Source organism: Oncorhynchus nerka, linkage group LG15 (genome assembly GCF_034236695.1).
Source record: "Oncorhynchus nerka isolate Pitt River linkage group LG15, Oner_Uvic_2.0, whole genome shotgun sequence".
Classification (NCBI taxonomy): Eukaryota; Metazoa; Chordata; class Actinopteri; order Salmoniformes; family Salmonidae; genus Oncorhynchus; species Oncorhynchus nerka.
This window is the reverse complement of record NC_088410.1, coordinates 60,534,666-60,557,617: the sequence shown is the minus strand read 5'-3', so window position 1 is coordinate 60,557,617 and position 22,952 is coordinate 60,534,666. Positions and strand designations below refer to the sequence as shown.

Here is a 22,952-nt window from a genome sequence, read left to right as displayed (position 1 = left end):
ACAGGTGGAACATTGTCCTATGTAAGAGATGATTAATGGAAAGCAGAACCCACTGACCCCTTGTCTTAAATTATCAGGACCATTCAGTTGGCAAGCACCTTTTAAACTTTACTCCATACATACAACATGTGTGTTGTACATCTGATTTAGATTTTACTACGGTGTAGATGTGGACTGACTGAAGTTAAAGTGTCAAAGACGGACATTATTGCTTATCTTTATGTGATAAAGCGATAGTCATGTAAAACTTTGCATGTGTTTCCATTCCCCACTCTAAGATTGGAACCAAATTAGCAAATTATTATTAATGAGTTAAAACACCATTGTTAGAGAGATTTGGGTACTTTCTCTCTTCTGTGATTATAGCCTACAGGCCTACTGTTGTGTTGCTATTTCCCCACACCTCTTCATCGTGATTGGAATTGACCTTTGATCCCACTCTGAGTCACTAAACCAGTGAAGTTATTCAGAACACATGAGTGTTGAGACAAGCTTGCAAAGTGTGAAGTCAATCAGAGGAAATTCCCTTGTTGGAAAACTTAACAAACCGTGCTGTTTTTGTTGTTGCCTTCAACCATATCTAAATGCTTTTGGATTTGGATATATTTCAAGGACGTCTATTTGCAACTTTCAACAGAGAGATCCACTCAGGAGGAACTGCCATATTTGATGGAGTCTCATACTATAACATTAGCTGTACATTGAAGGTATGTAGCTATTTCTGATGCCAGCTCTCTACTTTTAAAGAATGTGAGTTTCAATAGTATGAGAGGAATTCACGATATTCACTCCTAGCAAACATTCCCAGTATGTTAAGAGATGGTATGTTTTTACTCAGCACCGTCTATCCACGGATAGGACAGAAACATCGGCTTGCTGTGTTTCTTGTATTTCAAGGATACAAAATATCCAATTGCCAGCTCTTAGCTAGCATCTAAAACAATGATATCTTCCCTGAAACTTAGCATCAGATGAATATGTAAATATTAGAAATGCTGTTTGTGCCTCCCAGGTGGTCCGTTAAAGCTGCCTGGGTGATCAACCTGAGCCTCTCAAATTACCCCTCCATCCTCATACAGTAGCCAGACAGTAGGTGAGCTTCTCTCTTTATCTCTTTCTATATTTATTTAATTTAAAAGCAGACGACACATATGAATGTTCCCTATAGAGAAAATCTAAAGAATTATGTTCTGTTCTATTCACTTCCACTTTTTCCTAGCTTCTCTTATCTAGCTGCCATGAATGGTATGATAGAAGGTGTATATGAGCCGGTGGAGCACCATTGGTTCCACTGCGAGCAGCAGGTGGACTGTAAAGACTCCTGGTTTCCTTTCAGCAGGGAGGACTCACCAAGGCTGGAAGAGGCACACAAACATGGCATGAGACAATTCATCATACTTTTACAAATAATACAAATATTTATTGTATTGTTGCCCCTTTGTACTATAGCACCATATTATGTGGGATGTATTACCCCGAAACAAGAATATAGTTACACTGAAATTAAGGACTATCTAGGCAAGTAATGTTTTCATTGTTATTAATTATAACTTGTTACCATACTATGTAATTACAACTTTTGCTGTAATGTGGAGTGTTATGGTTTTGTTCATTTGGGCTGTGCTGTTCAATCAGACATGGGATGTAATGAGTGATCCCTGATGATAATAGCAATGATAAAGATGACTATAACCATATCATAATTGTGGGTTTGCTCCTAACAGGGGAGACCCGTGGGGTGGAGGAGATGGTAGTAGCCACAGAGGGTAGGCGTTTCGATGTGAGGCTGAAGGAGAGGCGGCGTTACGCGGTGTACTGGGAGCAGCCCCCCTCGGAGGTCAGGCGCTGCTCCTGGTTCCACAAAGGAGACAAGGATATCTCCTACACCCCTTACCCAGAGCACACCAGTCTCATTCTGGAGGTAGGACACAGTCTGAAACGACAACGTGTTCCCTATATAGTATACAGGGCCTGGACAATAGAAGTGCACTATATAGGTGCCATATCGGACACACACAAATGCCAATCATTACATATTGATACAATATCTACCTTGATACCTTGGTGTTTATCTTTGTACCATAGTTTTGCGGGGCCAGTATTTACTTCTTTCTACCGTCTGAAAGGGGTATACTGCGGATTGGTAATGACCTTGTTAATCTGTCAATCAAAGCTTGGTAATATTGTCAATAACATATACAGTATGACTGACCGGGTTTGAACCTTGGTCAACCACATAACCCAATACTTGTGTTACCTCCCGGGGCTAATGCCTGGAGTGCAGGAGACCAGGGTCCGTTACATTTGTATCACTGTATTCACAGGAGGCTTACATGATATCAGTGACGCTGAATGACTGGACGAGGAAGTTAGAATTCCCCACTGGAGAAACGGTGGTGTTGCACAGCCGTATGGTATGACCCCCTCTCCCATCCATAACTGACATGTACAGAAGCACAGTATATCTTAGTGACACTATCTTACTGTCACTAGTACTTGCATGGTTTGTCTGTAGAGATGCAAATATTGGACTGTAAAATAAAATGCAACAAAGTTTCTAATCCTTGCTCTGTCTCCATTAGCTTATGACACAGCAACAGACAATCCCCTCGAAGTACTGGATAAGCTTCCCCTCTGCCTCTGAGCAAAGTCGACCCAGGACCGTCAAAAGGGGGCTGGAGGGTATTTCAATAGAGATACCTGAAGGTAAAGCCCACAAATGTATAGGCCTACATCTTCACAATGGGCTTTGATTTCTACACCTCTGTGTGAGGTTGTCACACCTGTACTGTACTTCTATTTGTGTTTCATGCAAACAGTACTGGGAATTGGCCTGAACAATGGATATTGCATTGTTTACAGAGAACTCAAGTTGTGGAGCATCCAATGCATTGGACCATGTGCACGTTGGTATTTACATGACACCAAATTACAATTCCTTACACAGTAGACCCTATTTGTGTTGTTGGTCATTCAGGAGAGCCTTACCAAGTCGACCACCTTGTCTTCATGGTACATGGCGTTGGACCGGCCTGTGACATCCAGCTGCGTGGGGTCGTTGAATGTGGTGTGTGTATAACCTTTGACCCCTACCTCTAAAACTTTACCTTTACCTGCACTCTGCTTTTTCCCTTTTTCACAATTCATTTTTTTCTCACAGACATTCCCATACAATGATTAATGCAGACTTGATAGGTTAAGATGACCATATTACTTGAAACAAAAGGCCTACCAGTTAACTGTACCAATATGCCAAAGCATATCATAAACATACTAAAGCACTCTCTACCGCCTGTAGTGAATGATTTCCGCGATGCTTCACTCAGCCTGCTGAGCAGTCACTTCAAGCAGAGCCAAGATGGCACCCACATGGGCCGCGTGGAGTTCATTCCAATCAACTGGCACCGGGTGCTGCATGGGGACGCCACTGGGGTGGATGAGTAAGGCCTTGGACTGTTCCATCATTTGGCTTTGAGTGCTGTTTTTGTGTTGATTGTTGTTTAAATCGTCTGTTATCTGGGTTTTGTGGTTTTTCACACAAAAGAATGGCACGCACACAAACACACTAATACAATCATTCTTAACTTCCTCTTACCACCAGGGATATCCAGAGGATCACACTGCCCAGCATCAGTCGTCTGCGTCAGTTCAGCAACGGCACGGTGCTGGACCTGTTCTTCTACAACAGCCCCACCTACTGCAAGACCATCATAGACACCGTGGCCTCAGAGATCAACCGCCTCCACCACTTATTCCTTCAGCGCCACCCACAATTCACTGGTGCAGTGTCACTGACTGGACACAGTCTGGGTCAGTACCTCATAGACCTCTTCTAACTCTTTCTTCTGACTGCACTCTTCAGCTGTCCCCATAGGGGAACCCTTTTTGGTTACCACGTAGAACTCTTTTGGGATATGTGTAGAACCCTCTGTAAAGGGTTCTACCTGGAACCAAAAAGGGTTCTTCAAAGGGTTCTCCTATGGGTAGAGCTGAAGAACCCTTTTTGGTTCCAGATAGTACCTTTTTTTCTAGGAGTGTAGTATTAATAACCATTATAATAATTCATATTCTTTATTAATATGAATGTTCTAGGTTCTCTGATCCTCTTTGACCTTCTGACAAATCAAGAAATACATAACACAGATGAAAAGATAGTAAGTAGTAGGCAACTGACAAAATGTACAGCTACATTTTGGCCATGGCCACAACCACCAGCATATTTATTCTGATTAGCTCAATGTTGATCCTATATTTCTTCTGCTTCAGAGTAGCGTCAGCAGCCCAAGTGAAGCAACCTCCATTAACTTTGAGAGCTTTGAGGAAACACTTAGGAATTTCGGATTGGGCAAGTTTTTCCAAATGCTTACAAAGGAGCAAATGGACTTAGAATCACTGGTAAGTGTGTGTGTGTGTGTGTGTGTGTGTGTGTGTGTGTCTGTGACTTTCTAACTCTGTGTGTGTCCTCTGTCTATTGACTAGACTCTCTGTTCGGAGACAGACTTGAAGGACTTGGGAATACCCTTGGGGCCTCGCAAGAAGATCATGTGCTTGTTGAAGAGATGGAGAGAGGTATGAAATCCTATCCACTTCCAAATGGTACCATTCATTGTCAAACATAGCCATCATGTGAAATTTTCCCCAAGCTTCTTTGATCTGACATTCCAGTCTATTGGATCTATTGTGCGTAGCTTCCTATCCATCTGTAGTCTTAACCCTGACGATATTCCATCCTAACTGTTTGTAAATGGGCTGCAAGCTGAAACCAGCAGCCTGATGAAGTTATATTGTTTAGATTGTTATTGGAGCTATCTAATCTATACATCCATCCTTCGGCCCAGAAGCAGGAATCCAGGACAGGAACGTCCCAGCCAGTTCCTGGCGTTCCAGGTGTGTATTCCCAGGTCCAAGAACAACCAACGCTCCTCTCAGACGCCCCCTCCACCAGCCCAGTGGATTACAAGTACTTTGACATTGGCATTGGCCAGGTAAACAAACAACAGCAGTGACTGCATACTGTAACATGTACACATGCACATACAGTGGAGCGAGAGAGAGCAATGCCATGGTGCACATATCTGCACATTTGTGAAGTAGTACACCATCTTTGGGGACCTCTTATGGCTCGTGAGCACAACTTTCAGAATTACTGGCTAAAAAGTATACATTATTTTGTGTACAAAACCCAGTGAACAGATGATTTAAACAACAAACAACACAAAAATAGCACTCTAAGCCAAATTATGGATTAAAGAGAATATATTTAATAGAATGTCTTGATGCAGTTATTACAACTGAAAATCTAAAGGAATTAAATAAAATTGTAAAATGTTGGTGAGTTTTGATATCCATGCTTAGTTCCAGAAAGTGAAGAAATATATCAGAATTTATACATGGAGCATACTGAATTAGTATTAATCATGTACCCCTGCCCTTCCTGCCCAGGTGTCCATTGTGTACCCTCAGCTGGCCTTCCAGCCGCAGGCCTTCTTTGCCTTGGGTTCTCCTATAGGGATGTTCCTAACGGTGCGCGGCCTGAAGAGGATCGACCCCAAATACAGCCTCCCCACCTGCAAGAGCTTCTACAACATCTTCCATCCAGTATGTTTATGGATCATATGTTAGTAAAAATGCTTATTGGAGCTAAAGTCAATCAAAGCCATGAATATTCATAATGACCTGACAATGTGTTTTTCCTCCTTGCAGTTTGACCCGGTGGCCTTCAGGATTGAGCCCATGGTGGTGACTCCAGGGGTGGACCTGCCCCCAATGCTAATCCCACATCACAAGGGCAGGAAGAGGATGCATCTCGGTGAGACCTGAGGCGTGAAGCTTTGATCTGAACATTACAGAAACATTTCAAGATATGGTAGCCCCATATGTCATGAGCTTTTTGTTAAGACCCTAAGCGAGCATTACTAAAGCTCTGACCTGCCTGATCATTTAAAACACTGACCTACATCGTTGCTATCCAATGAGCGTGTGGAAACTTTCATTCACCTTGTGCTCCCATGCAGTGACCCTGTGTTGACATTGTGTCCCCCAGAGCTGAAAGACAGCTTGAAGCGAGTCAGCTCAGATCTGCTGCTCTCCATCAGTACTCTGCGTGACGTGTGGCAGACCCTCACCACGCTACCAGTCAACACACTGCCCCCAGTGGCCAGTGTAGGAACCACAGCTGCACTGCCACCTCAGGAGTCAGAAGGTGAGAGACTGGTCTCATTTATTTATTACTTTAGTTCGCTCATTAATTTATTCACTCATTTATTAGGAACCATGTGCAATGGTTTTCCATACATGCATTACTTTATTCTTCATATTCCCTAAAACAAATTCCACTGTTGTTACTCTAGTAATTACAGCATTACTAAACAGGTAGGCCTTTAAAAGCAACTTAATGTAATATAATTATTTTTTCGGTGTAATTTGTCCTTTGTGTGACATGTTTTTTGTATGTACTATGAGTATTATCATGTTACCACTGCCTGCAACCAAATGTCCCTTTATTTTTTATTTGACCTTTTATTAATACAGGTTTTTCTCATTGAGATAACATCTCTTTTCCAAGAGAGACCTGGTCCAATAGCAGCAGGGGGAACAATGTTTCAGACAAAACAACTTACATACACTAACACAATGTTAAACAAAACTATAAACACACATACAGCACAACAATTACATATTACGTTAAAAACACAAAAGTCTTGACTAAAAACAGCTGTCCTAAAGACAAAAAGGAGACAATAACATTTGAACGGTGTTAGCGGAATGTTCCATCAATACTCTTTTCCAGATAGTAGGGCCCAAAACGGTACCGTCTCACCTACAGAGATGAAGAATATCAGTTTTGGAATGTTGAATGGTGGACGTCGGTTTGATTACGTCCTTCAAGAGAAACCCCTAGAGAGCTTCAATGAGTATCTGTTTGCCATCCAGAGCCATCTCTGCTACTGGTAATAACAACTGAGCTAGTGTTGACTCTGACTCATGCTGTATTGAACAAGCTTACATGTTTTCTTTAGCTTTCTGCAGTATCTCATGTTTTCTTGTGTGTTTCAGGGATTCTGAGGATACCGTGTTGCTGCTTTTGAGAGAAATCTATGAGGGGAAGGGAATCCTTCTCTAGCTTCTCCGAATGTCCATGTAAAGCAGGGGTGGGCAATTCCAGTCCTCGGGGGCCTGATCAGTGTCACAGTTTTGCCCCAGCTAACACACCTGACTCCAATAAACACCTAATCATGATATTCGGTTTAGAATGCAATTTGATTAGTCAGCTGTGTTTGCTAGGGATGGAGAAAAAGTGTGAGGCCAATCAGGCCCAGGAGGACTGGAGTTGCCCATCCCTGATGTAAAGGATGGATCTTTTGAGTTGTGTATCTACTAGAGGAGACTCTGGATGCATCACATTTTTATGGCTTCATTTGTATTTATTTTTCTGTCAAGTGTATTGAGGCTTCTGGTAAATGCACTTTGAATAAATGGTGATTTTTAATCTGAATTGTGATTTGATCTGGAGATGGCAAATTTACATAAACTGTTATTTTTGGTAGATACCTAATGAACTGTTTGCATAATAATGCATTTAAAATGTACTGTAGGATTATGGGCTTGTTCTAATTTGTTTACAAATATGGAAACTGTGACCAACTTTTAATTAAAGCTGCTATTCTGCTTATTCACACTTTTTGCTGGACCATGTCCTAGTTGCAATTTAGCACGTGTGTGTGTCTGTTTACTTTCAGCAAATTATGAACAACAGAAATACATCCTGCAAGGATTTGACTGTTTTCTGCAGCCAATAGGCTTATCTAATAGCTACTGTAGACTCCATGCCACACTGTTGCCTATTTAGCCTTGCTCTCCCAAGAGAGGTGACCACGCATTGTGTTCCTATCTGTAAGATTCATGTCGTACATTAACCGACTGTGTCTTTAAGTCACATTCCTGGCACATAGCCGCCAGAAAGTTAATTTCCCATTTATCCGCGTCACCCACCGCGTGGAATATACGCCACAGGGCAGTTCTCTTGGAAGAACGCGTTGGGACATTGGACTGCCCATCACATCGTGCTTTGCAAGGAACGTTTTCATAGTGAAGAAAATAACTTCATAACACCATCTTTGACGTCTCTTGAAAGTTGGGTTGCGGATTTATCCGGCAAATTCACGGGAAAGGTAGGACATTTAACTTTTGGACTATTGGCTATAATCGCCAGCTCTGTGTTGACTGTTTTTGCCTGTAAAAATGTAACGCGCTATACTGTTAGATCGATAGTGATACCGTTGTGTTATGTATCGTGATGGTATCTACTAAAATGTAAGATCACATAACAAATTTGGAATATTAATTATATTACATTTTGAAGTATAATTTTGCTTTAAAAGTTATTTAACACCAAAGACTAGGCTATAACGTAAACTCGTACATCGCCTTGGTCCGTACAATTGCCCTTATTTTAGCGCCCCAAAAACGTAATACTTCCAGATCAACTGTATTGTCAATAGCATTGTAAAGCACAATTTCTCCCCTTTCCAACAGAATCAATTACATGACCTAAACGCTGCCCGTTTCTGCATAATTCAAGCAGGCAATGAGCCCCATCGGGTCTTTTTAAAAATGGCGGGTGGTGAAGAGAAACTAATGCGTGATAGTGAGAAGGAGAGATGTTGTGTGGGAAAATTGCTTTTTTTCACTCGATCTGTCCAACTTATCACCTTATCGCCTCTAAAATGTAAATAAAACACTATAAAGAGTTTATATAATGTGTCATTACATACCTATTTGAAGGTTTGTGTCGAATTTGAGGATGCTAAAGTGACCTTAGAAGTAAACAGCAGCTTGTAGAATGATGATCGCTTGCAGTGATGACGCAAAAAATGACTAGGTATTCCCCCCTTACCCCCGTCACTGTCCATTTCTTGTTTTTAAAGGATGAGAGAAGTGCCACACCTGGTGGAGAGAGATTGTAAGACAGAGATAGTTGCTTTATGCGTGCTGTACGTTACGACATGACACGTCACAATGTAACGGAGGGTCAGATTTTTCAACTTTTCTCCAATACTATAGAGCCATTACCATGTCGATCAACGCTTGGAATAGAAACCTAGTTCACACCCCCGATTTTGAAGTCAACACAGTCGCTACAGTCCCATTAGTTTTCTTTGTAGCCTCGTTTGAATGTTGCGGTTGCATCATTTGTACGGAATGGGGTGAGTTTACGTTAATCGCAATATCCACTTATAGAGTAACGTTCCATGAGAGCAATTCATTTTTAAAACGTGATTTGAAACCATAGTCTAATCTGTTCAAGTTTCCTATGAATCATACATGGACTCACACAGGCCCTGTAGTTTATTGTTGGATATATAGTTGTGTTTTATTGAAAGTAGGCTATTATGACCATGTAAAGTCAGTTAGCATAAGATCACACAAGTTGGCCAGTCATGACTGTTCATTTGTTGTGTCATGATCATAACAGTTTTTTTGTAGCCCATATAACATAGGTTCAAGTAAAGTGCAACCACATAGGGGAATCAATGGAGCAAATGCATCACGTTACATTTTCACATGCAAATATCTTGTTATTTCTATAATATATAGGTTATCAGTAGTCCCCGAGGAATGAGCCTCAATGAGAGCAAAATATGTCTTCCACTGAATCATTCTTCTTTTTGTAGCCTGTCCATTCTGCTTGAATCACATGTAATTCATAATTTTCCAAAACTCTGCATTATAACTGTCTAGATGGGGGTTCTGGCAAGGGAGGATATTACTATTCAAGCATTTATCCTTTTAATGACTTTCTTTCACTCTTACAGTGTGAGAGTCTGGCTATGTTATAAAGCTCTTTAACTCTGGAAACAACTAGCTGAGCTGACACCACAGCCGGTGTCGTGGATCATGTGTGAGCACTGCTAGTTTGTACTTTTTCATGCCCGTAAGCCTGTTGTTTTCGACTTTTCTAACACGTGTTTGTATTGTGTTTATGTAAGTCTTTTTCAACCACGGGATAATTCATCCCTGCTCTAATTAAACACACTTGAAATGCTTTCCTTTATTTGGATGAAAAAGGAAAGCTGTGAAATGAAAAAGTCTGAACCAGCTTTTTGTGGGGGCAGCCCATTATTTACCTAACACCATTAGTTCATGTTTGAGTGCAGTGGCTTAGGTTTCTGCATGACAGGTTTGATTGAATTCTAGGCTAACACAGCCAGGCTGCACTGTTTCAATCCTGCTAGTAAGAAAAACCCATCTGACTGAAAGGTGACTTCATGTAAGGGCAGTTAGCTTGAGATTCTTTGAAGTATGGGAGCTAATAAGAGGACTGGGGGATAGAGTGACATTATCACTCTATCTGAACAATGTAGAGGGGTTCTAAACCTGGGTTTTGGTCAAGGATTTCACTTTCGCGTGTACACATACACGCACACACAACACAACAGTGTATTTGCTTTTCTCAAAATGTGATTCTCACATAGTTTGATTAATCATTCGATTTATTGTGGATATTGTCTATCAACAGGAAATTCTTTCCACAGATTTTCCACTTGTTGACCAATGACCAACGTTCCAGTAGCCAACACAAGGCAAGGCTCAACCGTACACACACAGCACTATACATAAGGCAATGTAAAGTCTGTCTGAAGTGAACAGGGTGCTACTCAGGGCTTACACACGCTCACACACACTCACATACACTGACACACACACACACAATCCTCCTTCAACGCTCACAAAAACAGCGTATATCCCAGAAAGAGCACAGCTCAGACGGAGGGTCAAAAACTGACAACCAGCGTGCTGGAACGTTCATTTCCTTCCATGTGTTTTCTTTCAGTTACATGACTGAATGAATACATACGGGTGAGGAACTCATAGAAACAATACATTTTGGCTTACTGGTTGCCTCGAACTTGCATTCACATTGCATCATGTGCTGTAGTGTTTTTGGCATTTCTGAGGCCCTCAGAGCTGGAAGGAAGATGAGGTCACTCTCAGACACACCCCAGGCAGAGGCTGAGGCTCAGCTGAACAGGAAGTGGGGGTTAAATGGGCAGGAGCAGCCAACATATGGCTGTGTCTGAAAATGTTACTAAATGCCAAAGCTTTTCTTCCTCCGTCATTTTCTTTCTGAATTCCTATCAAAGCTCATTGAAGGAGGTCAGAGGGGGGATCCTCTCCTCCAATGGGCTTTGAGAGGAATTGAGGAAACATGGCTGGAGGAAGTAAGGATTTGACGGCACATAATAGTTTTAGGTACAGCCCCAGTCCGCTCTTTCACATGTGGAATGGAAGCAAGCTGCGGTTTCTGGGAATCAAAAGAAATTCCCACAAATGTTCCCATTTTGGAGAACTGGAATGTAGAAGTTATCTTGGGAGGTGAAGGAATCCCATTTAATGTAATCCATTTATATTGAGCTCATGAGGCCTACCCTGTTGAGTAACACTAGGGGATAACAATGGATTATGTGATCAGTATTATAAAAGAATCATTGTAATATGTGAGCAGGCACTATTAGAAAAGGGAGCTACAGGGAGAGATTCCCAGACTACCATGACCCTGCCATTTATAGACTTGTGGTTGTGGAAGGGACTTCAGGAGCGTGTTGTTTTTAAGTGTTTCCCCTAGCAGTTTGGCTGCGCTGATGTGGGTGAGTTATCATTTGTTGAGTAGGAAGTGCTAGGGAGACGTTGAATCAACACTGTGCTGTTTCACATCCACGCATTGCTCATGGTCCCCTGCCTCGCAATGGAAATGCTGAGTAAGACTGCACTGTCACTGCCCCTGGCCAGGATGTACTGTAGGCCTACACCAGATGTGTCTGGTCTGTGTGTGAGGTTGCCTAGTAACCTCCCCATCATAACACCTTTAAACACGTACGGAATGGATTTGGATCCCTTTAACATGATGTCACACTAGACCCACACTAGTGGTCATTATTAGTTCCATCGTGGCAAATAGGCCGACTGTATGAGGAGGGGAGTCAACGTCCCTAAAAGCAAGTACACTATAAAGTGTAAAAAACGTTCTGTAATTAAGATGTTGAAGATCTTGATGACAAACCTTGGGAAATCATGTCATGCCTGTAACAACTACCAACAATGTTTGAACGGAGCTGAAGGTTGGGGCTAATAACAACAAGATAACTAATGTAAAACATACGGTGTCTGTAAAAAAGTACATAGGTTCTGAACTTTTTTGAAAGAGCACAGTTTGAAAGATATGACAAATAGAAATCAAAATGGATGGACATCATAAATATATGGGAGGGGTAGAGGAAAGACAAGAGTTAAAAACAAACAAAATAAAACGATTGTAAAATAGACTGTGTCCATAACTGTATATAGACCTAAAAAACAATGCCATTTATCTTAGTTTACCACTAGATGTCAGGCTGTTCATTCATACGTAGTCTTTGCTGACATTTCTTGTCAACCTGTTTAATGCCGCTATATGTAATAACACAGTCCCGAACTGATTACAGTAAAATAACGTTTCACTAAATCGATTCTCAAATGGATGGATGGATAAAAAGTTTAAGCAAATTCATTTCAAGCAGTGTTTGATTTGATGTTCTTAAACATGTAACTGAACGTGAATATGATCTATGAAGATCATTGAGCTTCTTTGAAAATAATTCTAATTGTTCTGTGAAAGCAAGGTGGCGAGGTGGCAATGCCTTGCCGTGTGCTAAAAGGCTATCTTTGTCATCGGTATTGGGACGAACTGCACAGACAAATAGTCCTCCTACCATGGTGCTATTATTGGTCAATGAAGATGCGTTCTTCTTCTTACTGTATCTCTGATAGGTAGTGTCTATAGGAAACATGGTTAGGTATGTCTGTAGCAGAGATTTTTTACCTTTAATGGCTAGCTATGCATCTCTAGTATGCAATCCGTACAGTAGAGATGGCTAGGTGTGTGTGTGCGTGCGTGTGTGCGTGTGTGTGTGATAGAGAGGTGTCTGGTATTTATGACTACAATGTGACAGTGACCTCACTTTGACCTTTGTTATTATGCACAGGTCACCGGAGCAGCATTGTGGCAATGTTGTTACAGTGCTAAGGAAATCGTGCTAATGTTTTCAGGGATTGACATTAAGGTCTGAAAGGTCATTTTTGGGTTGCCCGATGATTATGATCGTTTGCACGAAAATACAAAGTAGCTGGAAGACGACCAGACTTACTTCATCTTGGTTGTTATCAGTAAACAAAAAATCACAGACCCAATGGGGCAAACACGGAGCAGTCTCAACTTGCGTGACCACTCAGGTCACTCGCCTCAGGCAATAGGGCACCCCTTAATCTCAAACCCTGTGTTTTGTATTTTCTGACACTTGAAACTACTGATGAATTCATGAATTGATTGAATTAACACTACCCATTGTTCCCACAAGGGCTCTTCATGAATTAATAGAATTAATTCACTTTCTAAACTGATTGTGTTCAACAGGATTTGTCTGCCCAACCCTGCCAGATAGACTGTTAATCTGAAATGAAGCATTATGCTGTGGTAAATTAAAAGCAACTGAAAGGATTAGTCAGTGTGTGCAGCGGAACCTGTTTTTGCTGGCTCGTGTGAGCTTGAATCCTGAAACAAAGTTGCCTTAAAGTTTTCCCATGGTTCTTTGACAAACAGATATGAGGTATTGGTTTTATTCATGCCATTGATCCAGTGTGGGTTCATAACTGTAAGAAAGGAAGTACATCTTGTGTTACATATGTCTTCTCCTTGTCACACCAAGTTGCGTCGTTTGTCTTACTGTATGCTAACACGTATTTTTTGTTCACGCTAAAGAGCACATATCTGTGCAAAAAAGTACCGTAACATTTGAAATAGATGGGAAAAGCATCTATTCCAACGGGGTTCTAAGTACCACAACTCGCAATCGCATTGCAGGAATTGCATGCGATGCATTTTGGTCAGATAATCACTCCCTGATAAGGGATGGATCGAAATGGACATGGAGGAAAATGGAGGGAAACGGGGGAGGGTCATGCCTTTTCAATTTCAATCAAGGGGAGGGTTTGGGTATTTAAAAAACAAACTAGTCCAGGGGAGGGTCATGTCATTTGTGATTGATGACATTTCAATATTTCTCAGTGTTTTAGAATTAGTTGCTTATTAGGCTATATATCAGCGACTATAGGCTATTTAGTGTGGTCACAATCAAATGATCCCATAGCCTATAGGCTACGAAGTGCATGCTGGGAGAAGCACAGAGCAAGGTTCCATTTCTAAGATAGCTGCTGGGATGGTGTAAATTAAAGTAGGTTGCATTACACACGGCACTGGATATTCCAACCCTGAGCCCCGGCCTGCTCTGCTCTTGCTAATCAAAAACGTTTTTGTGTGCTGCTTAACCTATAGCTGTGCTGTGTAGGGCTACAGTGGCAGTTCAGGAGAAGAGTCAAAGGTCTCTTTCGATTTTCTTTTAAATGATTAGACCTTGTGCGCAGACTAGCCTATGGCCTATTTTCTCTTCAGTTTGAGAAGGGGAGCGTGAAGTTGCGAAGGAGGACCAGAGGTCAACTTTGATAGCTTGCTACAATTGATTTGATTAAAAACAACATGTTTCTTGCCCATGATCTATTCATCAGAGTTACTGACCTTGCAATAAGCCAGATTCAAGTAACTTACATTGTGGTGCTGAAACTTGAAGCGGTAGCCATGGCACAATCAATAGGAAATGGACAGCTCATGGTGCTGCAAGTAGGCAAAATCGAGTAGGTATAATTCAGTTCATCGTCTTCATTAGGCTATAGGCTGCTATATCCATGGATTTGTCGGTCAATTCCTCCATCCACCATGTAGTCTTGAAATAGCCTGGCTCCATGTCAGTGTAGGGCTGTTATGTTAAAATCAAGACTCGAATTGAGCTGGTATGGCTTAGGCCTAAGAAAATGGCTAAAAGCACAGGCCTATCCCTTGTTAGCTTGTGAAGAAAATAAAACAGATCTGATGATATAAAGTGATCTATAACAGCGCGTTGGTCCGTGATGCTTTATGCTAGAAACAAGCTGTAAAATACCCACGTAAGATGTCACTCCGATGCATATGGGGATATCGTTGTTTCCTTTCTTTTCATTCAGAGGCTGAGCTACAACCTTCTATAGCCAAGGAGACAAAAACATGACTTGGCTTGGGAGGTAATCTAATTCTGTCACTATCAATTGATTAAGCTATTCACTTTCTGCTCAGTAGAAGATGTTTAAACACAGACAGCTTTCAGTGAAACACTTGTGACCTCTCGTTGGGTTAAGCCATGGAAGAAGAGTAGCCAGCAGTTAAAGTTGGCATTTTTCTGCATTGGTAAGGCCTACTCTGTCTGGGGTGGAAAGGTAGGCTTACTGTCTGGAGTGGAAAGGTAGGCCTACTCTGTCTGGGGTGGAAAGGTAGCTCTACTGTCTGGAGTGGAAAGGTAGGCCTACTCTGTCTGGGGTGGAAAGGTAGGCCTACTCTGTCTGAGGTGGAAAGGTAGGCCTACTGTCTGGAGTGGAAAGGTAGGCCTACTCTGTCTGGAGTGGAAAGGTAGGCCTACTCTGTCTGGAGTGGAAAGGTAGGCCTACTCTGTCTGGTGTGGAAAGGTAGACCTACTCTGTCTGGTGTGGAAAGGTAGGCCTACTCTATCTGGAGTGGAAAGGTAGGCCTACTCTGTCTGGAGTGGAAAGGTAGGCCTACTCTGTCTGGAGTGGACAGGTAGGCCTACTCTGTCTGGAGTGGAAAGGTAGGCCTACTCTGTCTGGAGTGGAAAGGTAGGCCTACTCTGTCTGGAGTGGAAAGGTAGGCCTACTCTGGCTGGAGTGGAAAGGTAGGCCTACTCTGTCTGGAGTGGAAAGGTAGGCCTTCTCTGTCTGGAGTGGAAAGGTAGGCCTTCTCTGTCTGTAGTGGAAAGGTAGGCCTACTCTGTCTGGTGTGGAAAGGTAGACCTACTCTGTCTGGTGTGGAAAGGTAGGCCTACTCTATCTGGAGTGGAAAGGTAGGCCTACTCTGTCTGGAGTGGAAAGGTAGGCCTACTCTGTCTGGAGTGGACAGGTAGGCCTACTCTGTCTGGAGTGGAAAGGTAGGCCTACTCTGTCTGGAGTGGAAAGGTAGGCCTACTCTGGCTGGAGTGGAAAGGTAGGCCTACTCTGTCTGGAGTGGAAAGGTAGGCCTTCTCTGTCTGGAGTGGAAAGGTAGGCCTTCTCTGTCTGGAGTGGAAAGGTAGGCCTTCTCTGTCTGGAGTGGAAAGGTAGGCCATCTCTGTCTGGAGTGGAAAGGTAGGCCTTCTCTGTCTGGAGTGGAAAGGTAGGCCTACTCTGTCTGGAGTGGACAGGTATGCCTACTCTGTCTGGAGTGGAAAGGTAGGCCTACTCTGTCTGGAGTGGAAAGGTAGGCCTACTCTGTCTGGAGTGGACAGGTATGCCTACTCTGTCTGGAGTGGAAAGGTAGGCCTACACTGTCTGGAGTGGAAAGGTAGTCCTACTCTGTCTGGAGTGGAAAGGTAGGCCTTCTCTGTCTGTAGTGGAAAGGTAGGCCTTCTCTGTCTGGATTGGAAAGGTAGGCCTTCTCTGTCTGGAGTGGAAAGGTAGTCATACTCTGTCTGGTGTGGAAAGGTAGTCCTACTCTGTCTGGAGTGGAAAGGTAGGCCTTCTCTGTCTGTAGTGGAAAGGTAGGCCTTCTCTGTCTGGAGTGGAAAGGTAGGCCTTCTCTGTCTGAAGTGGAAAGGTAGGCCTTCTCTGTCTGGAGTGGAAAGGTAGGCCTACTCTGTCTGGGGTGGAAAAGTAGGCCTACTGTCTGGAGTGGAAAGGTAGGTATACTGTCTGGAGTGGAAAGGTAGGTATACTGTCTGGAGTGGAAAAGGTAGGCCTACTCTGTCTGGGGTGGAAAGGTAGGCCTACTGTCTGGAGTGGAAAGGTAGACCTACTCTCTGGAGTGGAAAGGTAGGCCTACTCTGTCTGGAGTGGAAAGGTAGGCCTTCTCTGTCTGGAGTGGAAAGGTAGGCCTACTCTGTCTGGAGTAGAAAGGTAGGCCTACTCTGTCTGGAGTGGACAGGTATGCCTACTCTGTCTGGAGTGGAAAGGTAGGCCTACTCTGTCTGGAGTGGAAAGGTAGGCCTTCTCTGTCTGGAGTGGAAAGGTAGTCATACTCTGTCTGGTGTGGAAAGGTAGTCCTACTCTGTCTGGAGTGGAAGGGTAGGCCTACTCTGTCTGGAGTGGAAAGGTAGGCCTACGGAAAGGTAGGCCTACTCTGTCTGGAGTGGAAAGGTAGTCCTACTCTGTCTGGAGTGGAAGGGTAGGCCTACTCTGTCTGGAGTGGAAAGGTAGGCCTTCTCTGTCTGGAGTGGAAAGGTAGGCCATCTCTGTCTGGAGTGGAAAGGTAGGCCTACTCTGTCTGGAGTGGAAAGGTAGGCCTACTCTGTCTGGAATGGAAAGGTAGGCCTACTCTGTCTGGAATGGAAAGGTAGGCCTTCTCTGTCTGGAGTGGAAAGGTAGGCCTTCTCTGTCTGAAGTGGAAAGGTAGGCCTTCTCTGTCTGGAGTGGAAAGGTAGGCCTACTCTGTCTGGGGTGGAAAAGTAGGCCTACTGTCTGGAGTGGAAAGGTAGGTATACTGTCTGGAGTGGAAAGGTAGGTATACTGTCTGGAGTGGAAAAGGTAGGCCTACTCTGTCTGGGGTGGAAAGGTAGGCCTACTGTCTGGAGTGGAAAGGTAGACCTACTCTCTGGAGTGGAAAGGTAGGCCTACTCTGTCTGGAGTGGAAAGGTAGGCCTTCTCTGTCTGGAGTGGAAAGGTAGGTCATCTGTGTCTGGAGTGGAAAGGTAGGCCTTCTCTGTCTGGAGTGGAAAGGTAGGCCTACTCTGTCTGGAGTAGAAAGGTAGGCCTACTCTGTCTGGAGTGGACAGGTATGCCTACTCTGTCTGGAGTGGAAAGGTAGGCCTACTCTGTCTGGAGTGGAAAGGTAGGCCTACTCTGTCTGGAGTGGAAAGGTAGGCCTTCTCTGTCTGGAGTGGAAAGGTAGGCCTTCTCTGTCTGTAGTGGAAAGGTAGGCCTTCTCTGTTTGGAGTGGAAAGGTAGGCCTTCTCTGTCTGGAGTGGAAAGGTAGGCCTACTCTGTCTGGGGTGGAAAAGTAGGCCTACTGTCTGGAGTGGAAAGGTAGGTATACTGTCTGGAGTGGAAAAGGTAGGCCTACTCTGTCTGGGGTGGAAAGGTAGGCCTACTGTCTGGAGTGGAAAGGTAGGCCTACTCTGTCTGGAGTGGAAAGGTAGGCCTACTCTGTCTGGAGTGGAAAGGTAGGCCTTCTCTGTCTGAAGTGGAAAGGTAGGCCTTCTCTGTCTGGAGTGGAAAGGTAGGCCTACTCTGTCTGGGGTGGAAAAGTAGGCCTACTGTCTGGAGTGGAAAGGTAGGTATACTGTCTGGAGTGGAACGGTAGGTATACTGTCTGGAGTGGAAAGGTAGGTATACTGTCTGGAGTGGAAAAGGTAGGCCTACTCTGTCTGGGGTGGAAAGGTAGGCCTACTGTCTGGAGTGGAAAGGTAGGCCTACTCTGTCTGGAGTGGAAAGGTAGGCCTACTGTCTGGAGTGGAAAGGTAGGTATACTGTCTGGAGTGGAAAGGTAGGCCTTCTCTGTCTGGAGTGGAAAGGTAGGCCATCTCTGTCTGGAGTGGAAAGGTAGGCCTTCTCTGTCTGGAGTGGAAAGGTAGGCCTACTCTGTCTGCAGTGGAAAGGTAGGCCTACTCTGTCTGGAGTGGACAGGTATGCCTACTCTGTCTGGAGTGGAAAGGTAGGCCTACTCTGTCTGGAGTGGAAAGGTAGTCCTACTCTGTCTGGAGTGGAAAGGTAGGCCTTCTCTGTCTGTAGTGGACAGGTATGCCTACTCTGTCTGGAGTGGAAAGGTAGGCCTACTCTGTCTGGAGTGGAAAGGTAGGCCTACTCTGTCTGGAGTGGAAAGGTAGGCCTACTGTCTGGAGTGGAAAGGTAGGTATACTGTCTGGAGTGGAAAGGTAGGCCTTCTCTGTCTGGAGTGGAAAGGTAGGCCATCTCTGTCTGGAGTGGAAAGGTAGGTATCTGTCTGGAGTGGAAAGGTAGGCCTACTGTCTGGAGTGGAAAGGTAGGCCTACTCTGTCTGGGGTGGAAAGGTAGGCCTACTGTCTGGAGTGGAAAGGTAGGCCTACTCTGTCTGGAGTGGAAAGGTAGTCCTACTCTGTCTGGAGTGGAAAGGTAGGCCTTCTCTGTCTGTAGTGGACAGGTATGCCTACTCTGTCTGGAGTGGAAAGGTAGGCCTACTCTGTCTGGAGTGGAAAGGTAGTCCTACTCTGTCTGGAGTGGAAAGGTAGGCCTTCTCTGTCTGTAGTGGAAAAGTAGGCCTACTGTCTGGAGTGGAAAGGTAGGTATACTGTCTGGAGTGGAAAGGTAGGTATACTGTCTGGAGTGGAAAAGGTTGGCCTACTCTGTCTGGGGTGGAAAGGTAGGCCTACTGTCTGGAGTGGAAAGGTAGGCCTACTCTGTCTGGAGTGGAAAGGTAGGCCTACTGTCTGGAGTGGAAAGGTCGGTATACTGTCTGGAGTGGAAAGTAGGCCTACTCTGTCTGGGGTGGAAAAGTAGGCCTACTGTCTGGAGTGGAAAGGTAGGTATACTGTCTGGAGTGGAAAGGTAGGCCTACTCTGTCTGGAGTGGAAAGGTATGCCTACTCTGTCTGGAGTGGAAAGGTAGGCCTACTCTGTCTGGAGTGGAAAGGTAGGCCTAACTCTTGAATGTACCATGCTCAGATTCATAATGACGTCTCAGATTTAATTATTTCCAAACAGGGACAATTTCGTTTGCAAACAATACACACTGATTTAGCATTGGAGAAATAAGATAAGATGAACACAGGCCTATCTCTCTGTCCATTCTTAACCTGTAATTTTGGTAATTTGTGGGGTATTAAAAACATATTCTGCTAATATGTACAATTGTGTAGAATTGCATGAAATGTTTATAAAAGTTTTTTTTCCCCCGATTGACCTGCAAATACAATGATAGATTCATGCAATGCTCTTAATATAAAGGAGATCTTTCCACCCCTGCTCTTGTCCACGGTGGTCTACGAACCCACAACCTTCTGGCCTGCAGCCCTGTGTGCTATTAAAATGTCTGCGTTGCCATGGAATGTTTACAGGACGGAGAACAGTTTCTAAAACTGCATATCTAAAGCTCTGGTCTGTCCCGGAAGTGAGGGTAAACGGTATACATCTCCTCTGCTATCCACTTGGTTTCTAATGATTATTTTGGGTATAGGGGATGGGTCGATTGTATTTTTTTTCAAGCGTTCAGGGAGGGTTTAGGTCAAATATATTTGTATGTTTTTCTCAAGGTAGGGTCATCCATTTTCATTTCAGAGAAGTCCGATTTTCTCCATGTAATAAATTCCATTCACTCCCTAACTGTAATGCTTTGAATGACTGGACTGCTGTTGACATTTAGATTTGAGTCTAAACATGGAACCATCCATCCTTACTTCTGGTTCAACCTGTTGAGCAAGTAACACCATGTCGTGACATCAAGCAGAGTCCTGTTTGCTCTAATGAGTTGTTGTGTGCCTGCTATCTGGGGCTGAGTCCCAAATGGAACCCCTATTCCTTAATATGGTCTTCTAATTTTGAACAGAGCCATATGGATAGGACACTATAGTAGTAGTACACTATAGTATAGGGAATGGGGTGCCATTTAGGACGCAATCTGGGTTATCCCCACATGACATCACTTTATGACGAAGAAACTTGACCTGGTTTACGTACTGTACCTTCTAGCCTCCTTCCTTGATTGTCCCCACCTGGATTTAGTATAGTGTGCAATAACTCCCAGTCGAATGTTTACCACAGTCTGTTCCCTGGTGTTTGCGTGTGTGTGTGTGCGTGAGGTGAAGGAGGAGGGGACAGGGAGAAAAAGAAAGAAGTAAAGGGAGGGAATGAGGGAGCAATAAGTCTGTGGGAGGGAGGAGGCTTAGGCCAGAAGAGAGAGCCTGGCAGGATATCAGGGCTGTTTCAGATGGACATTGCAGCGTCATTCACTGCAGCAGTAGTGAGAGAAACACGGATGGGACAGTACGCTGGCTAACTTGACCTGGGATGACCCACACCCACACACGTGCACACTTAAAAGGAGCACGCACTTGTATAGACTTACAGACAGACAGGTAAAGACCCAGTTCCCTCAGAGGGGTAAAGAAAGCTGCTGTCAACATGGGGGGCTCTCAGTCCCAACAGAAGAAGACTGGAGGGGCAGCAAACTCAACCAAGAGGAAGACAAGTAACATGTGAGTGAAGTAATTGTTCTCTAATACCTGTACATACAGTAACAGCAATGGAAGTTTGACAACTGTCTAATAACAGTACTTCTACAGAGGCGTGTCAAAATGGCCTCACTCAGTTGTGGAGTGGACTATTTTAGATGAGCTATTGGGTCAATGATATTCATGCTGAATGTTTCAGGAGCTATTGTTTGTCAGAAGTTGTGGCGTCTTGTAGGCGGAATTGACGGTGTACTTGGATGTTCTGGTTTGTCAACTTTGTTGTGGCCTGACGAGGGAAGAAGCTATGAATAGGCTATGATGCATTTGTGACCTGTCACAGTGTTTGTTGACCACAAAGGAAGTATCTTAAAACATAGTATATTCTTTGTGTCGGGGAGACTTTAGCTAATCAATGTCTACATTTAAACTATTACAGTATAACAATATCGTCACTATGCTATATTTTACGGATTGATAGTGTAACGTAACGATACAGTCTTTGCTAGTTATGTGTCTTATTATTCAAATCGATTGATACATATAATGACAAGGTAGCTGTGGGAAATGGATGGCGATCAGTTGCTTGTTATGCTGTGTAATATAGGAGTTATGCTGTGTAATATAGGAGTTATGCTGTGTAATATAGGAGTTATGCTGTGTAATATAGGAGTTTTGCTGTGTATTATACGAGTTATACTGTTTATTATACAAGTTATACTGTGTATTATAAGAGTTACACTGTGTATTATAAGAGTTATACTGTGTATTATAAGCTTAAACTATAAGCAAACAGTCAGTGTATGCAGTGAGTTGTCACCTCCATGTGTTTAATACTAGTGTGAATGAATGTTCTGTTCAGACAAGCTCTTGCACACACATGCAAATATTCACACACCCTCACTCACTCAATGATAAGGCTTCAAACAGCCTGGAAATGTACAGTGTCAAGCATGTTTGTCTACTGTACCCTCTAGTAAATCCTTGCCTGTTTGTGTTTGTTTGTGTGTGTGTGTGTGTGTGTGTGTGCATGCGTGCGCATGTACTCATCTCCAAGAACTGAGATTTGTCATTTTACGGTTGTTGATTGAAACAGAGACCCTCAGTTGTCTCGTCATGTTTTGTTGACGAAAGGAACATTTAGCTTCAGTAGCTTCCGGGTTTCCTCTAGTCCCCCCGGTACTATCAATGTTTATATGAGGAGTTGTCCCTCTTAAAGGGGACCACTCTGCCCCCTGCAGGTTATACCCACAGAAATAGAATTAATAGAATAGAGAATCCCACATTCAAGTCAATGTACTGTAATTCTATTTCTATGGCTATGCCGTCTCAATAGTAGATGAGACAGCGAACGTAATGGGTGCATTTGACCCTCATGCTTTTACCAATACAGTAAACTGTACCTCACACTAGAAGATAAATACATGCTGCATTACTGTTTGTGTAATGGAGGTGTCTGGGAACCTTGCTCGTTTTATGAATAAACCTTGCCTGAGACCCGAAGAGTTGTGTTGGCTCCCAAGGCTTTAGTTCAGTGGGCTACCATAGATCAATATTGTGGTAAGCTGTTACTGATTGACTAGGTTAGATAGATCCATATCCGATCACAGTGTTGAATCCATAAGGTGCTCAGCTAATTGCATGTGATGAATGTGGCAGTTGGAAGTTTAGTGTCGATCACTCTTGATTAAAATAAGTAATTTGTGTA

The 22,952-nt window shown here is 43.5% G+C and overlaps 2 protein-coding genes and 1 long non-coding RNA gene across 4 annotated transcripts in view; all 3 read left to right on the top strand.

The window, feature by feature from the left end:
- Nucleotides 1–470: 470 nt before the first annotated feature.
- LOC115143676 (uncharacterized) lies at nt 471–1,372 on the top strand. The gene is made up of 3 exons (XR_003865692.2): nt 471–707; nt 1,013–1,093; nt 1,220–1,372. It is a non-coding gene; the product is annotated as an uncharacterized LOC115143676 (long non-coding RNA).
- A 357-nt stretch (nt 1,373–1,729) lies between these two features.
- Nucleotides 1,730–7,672, top strand: LOC115143675 (phospholipase DDHD2-like). Its single transcript, XM_029684150.2, has 15 exons — nt 1,730–1,921; nt 2,325–2,414; nt 2,583–2,706; nt 2,978–3,067; nt 3,299–3,440; nt 3,602–3,810; nt 4,093–4,154; nt 4,267–4,395; nt 4,480–4,569; nt 4,839–4,985; nt 5,443–5,598; nt 5,704–5,809; nt 6,044–6,202; nt 6,791–6,950; nt 7,057–7,672. The coding sequence occupies exons 1-15, from the start codon at nt 1,748–1,750 to the stop codon at nt 7,121–7,123; spliced, it is 1,905 nt and encodes a 634-aa protein (XP_029540010.1). The 5' UTR covers nt 1,730–1,747; the 3' UTR covers nt 7,124–7,672.
- Nucleotides 7,673–8,021: 349 nt separating this feature from the next.
- The window catches only part of LOC115143011 (transforming acidic coiled-coil-containing protein 1-like), a 43,805-nt gene continuing 28,874 nt past the window's right edge, over nt 8,022–22,952 (top strand). The window contains exon 1 of one of the 2 annotated variants that reach the window (XM_029682966.2): nt 8,022–8,171. Coding sequence is in view for 1 of the 2 variants with exons in the window: in XM_029682965.2 (XP_029538825.1) it covers nt 21,198–21,271 (74 nt within the window). In the remaining variant the exon portion in view is untranslated. Of the gene's footprint in view, nt 8,172–20,974; nt 21,272–22,952 lie in introns of those variants that run through there. The other variant, XM_029682965.2, reaches the window with a different exon arrangement.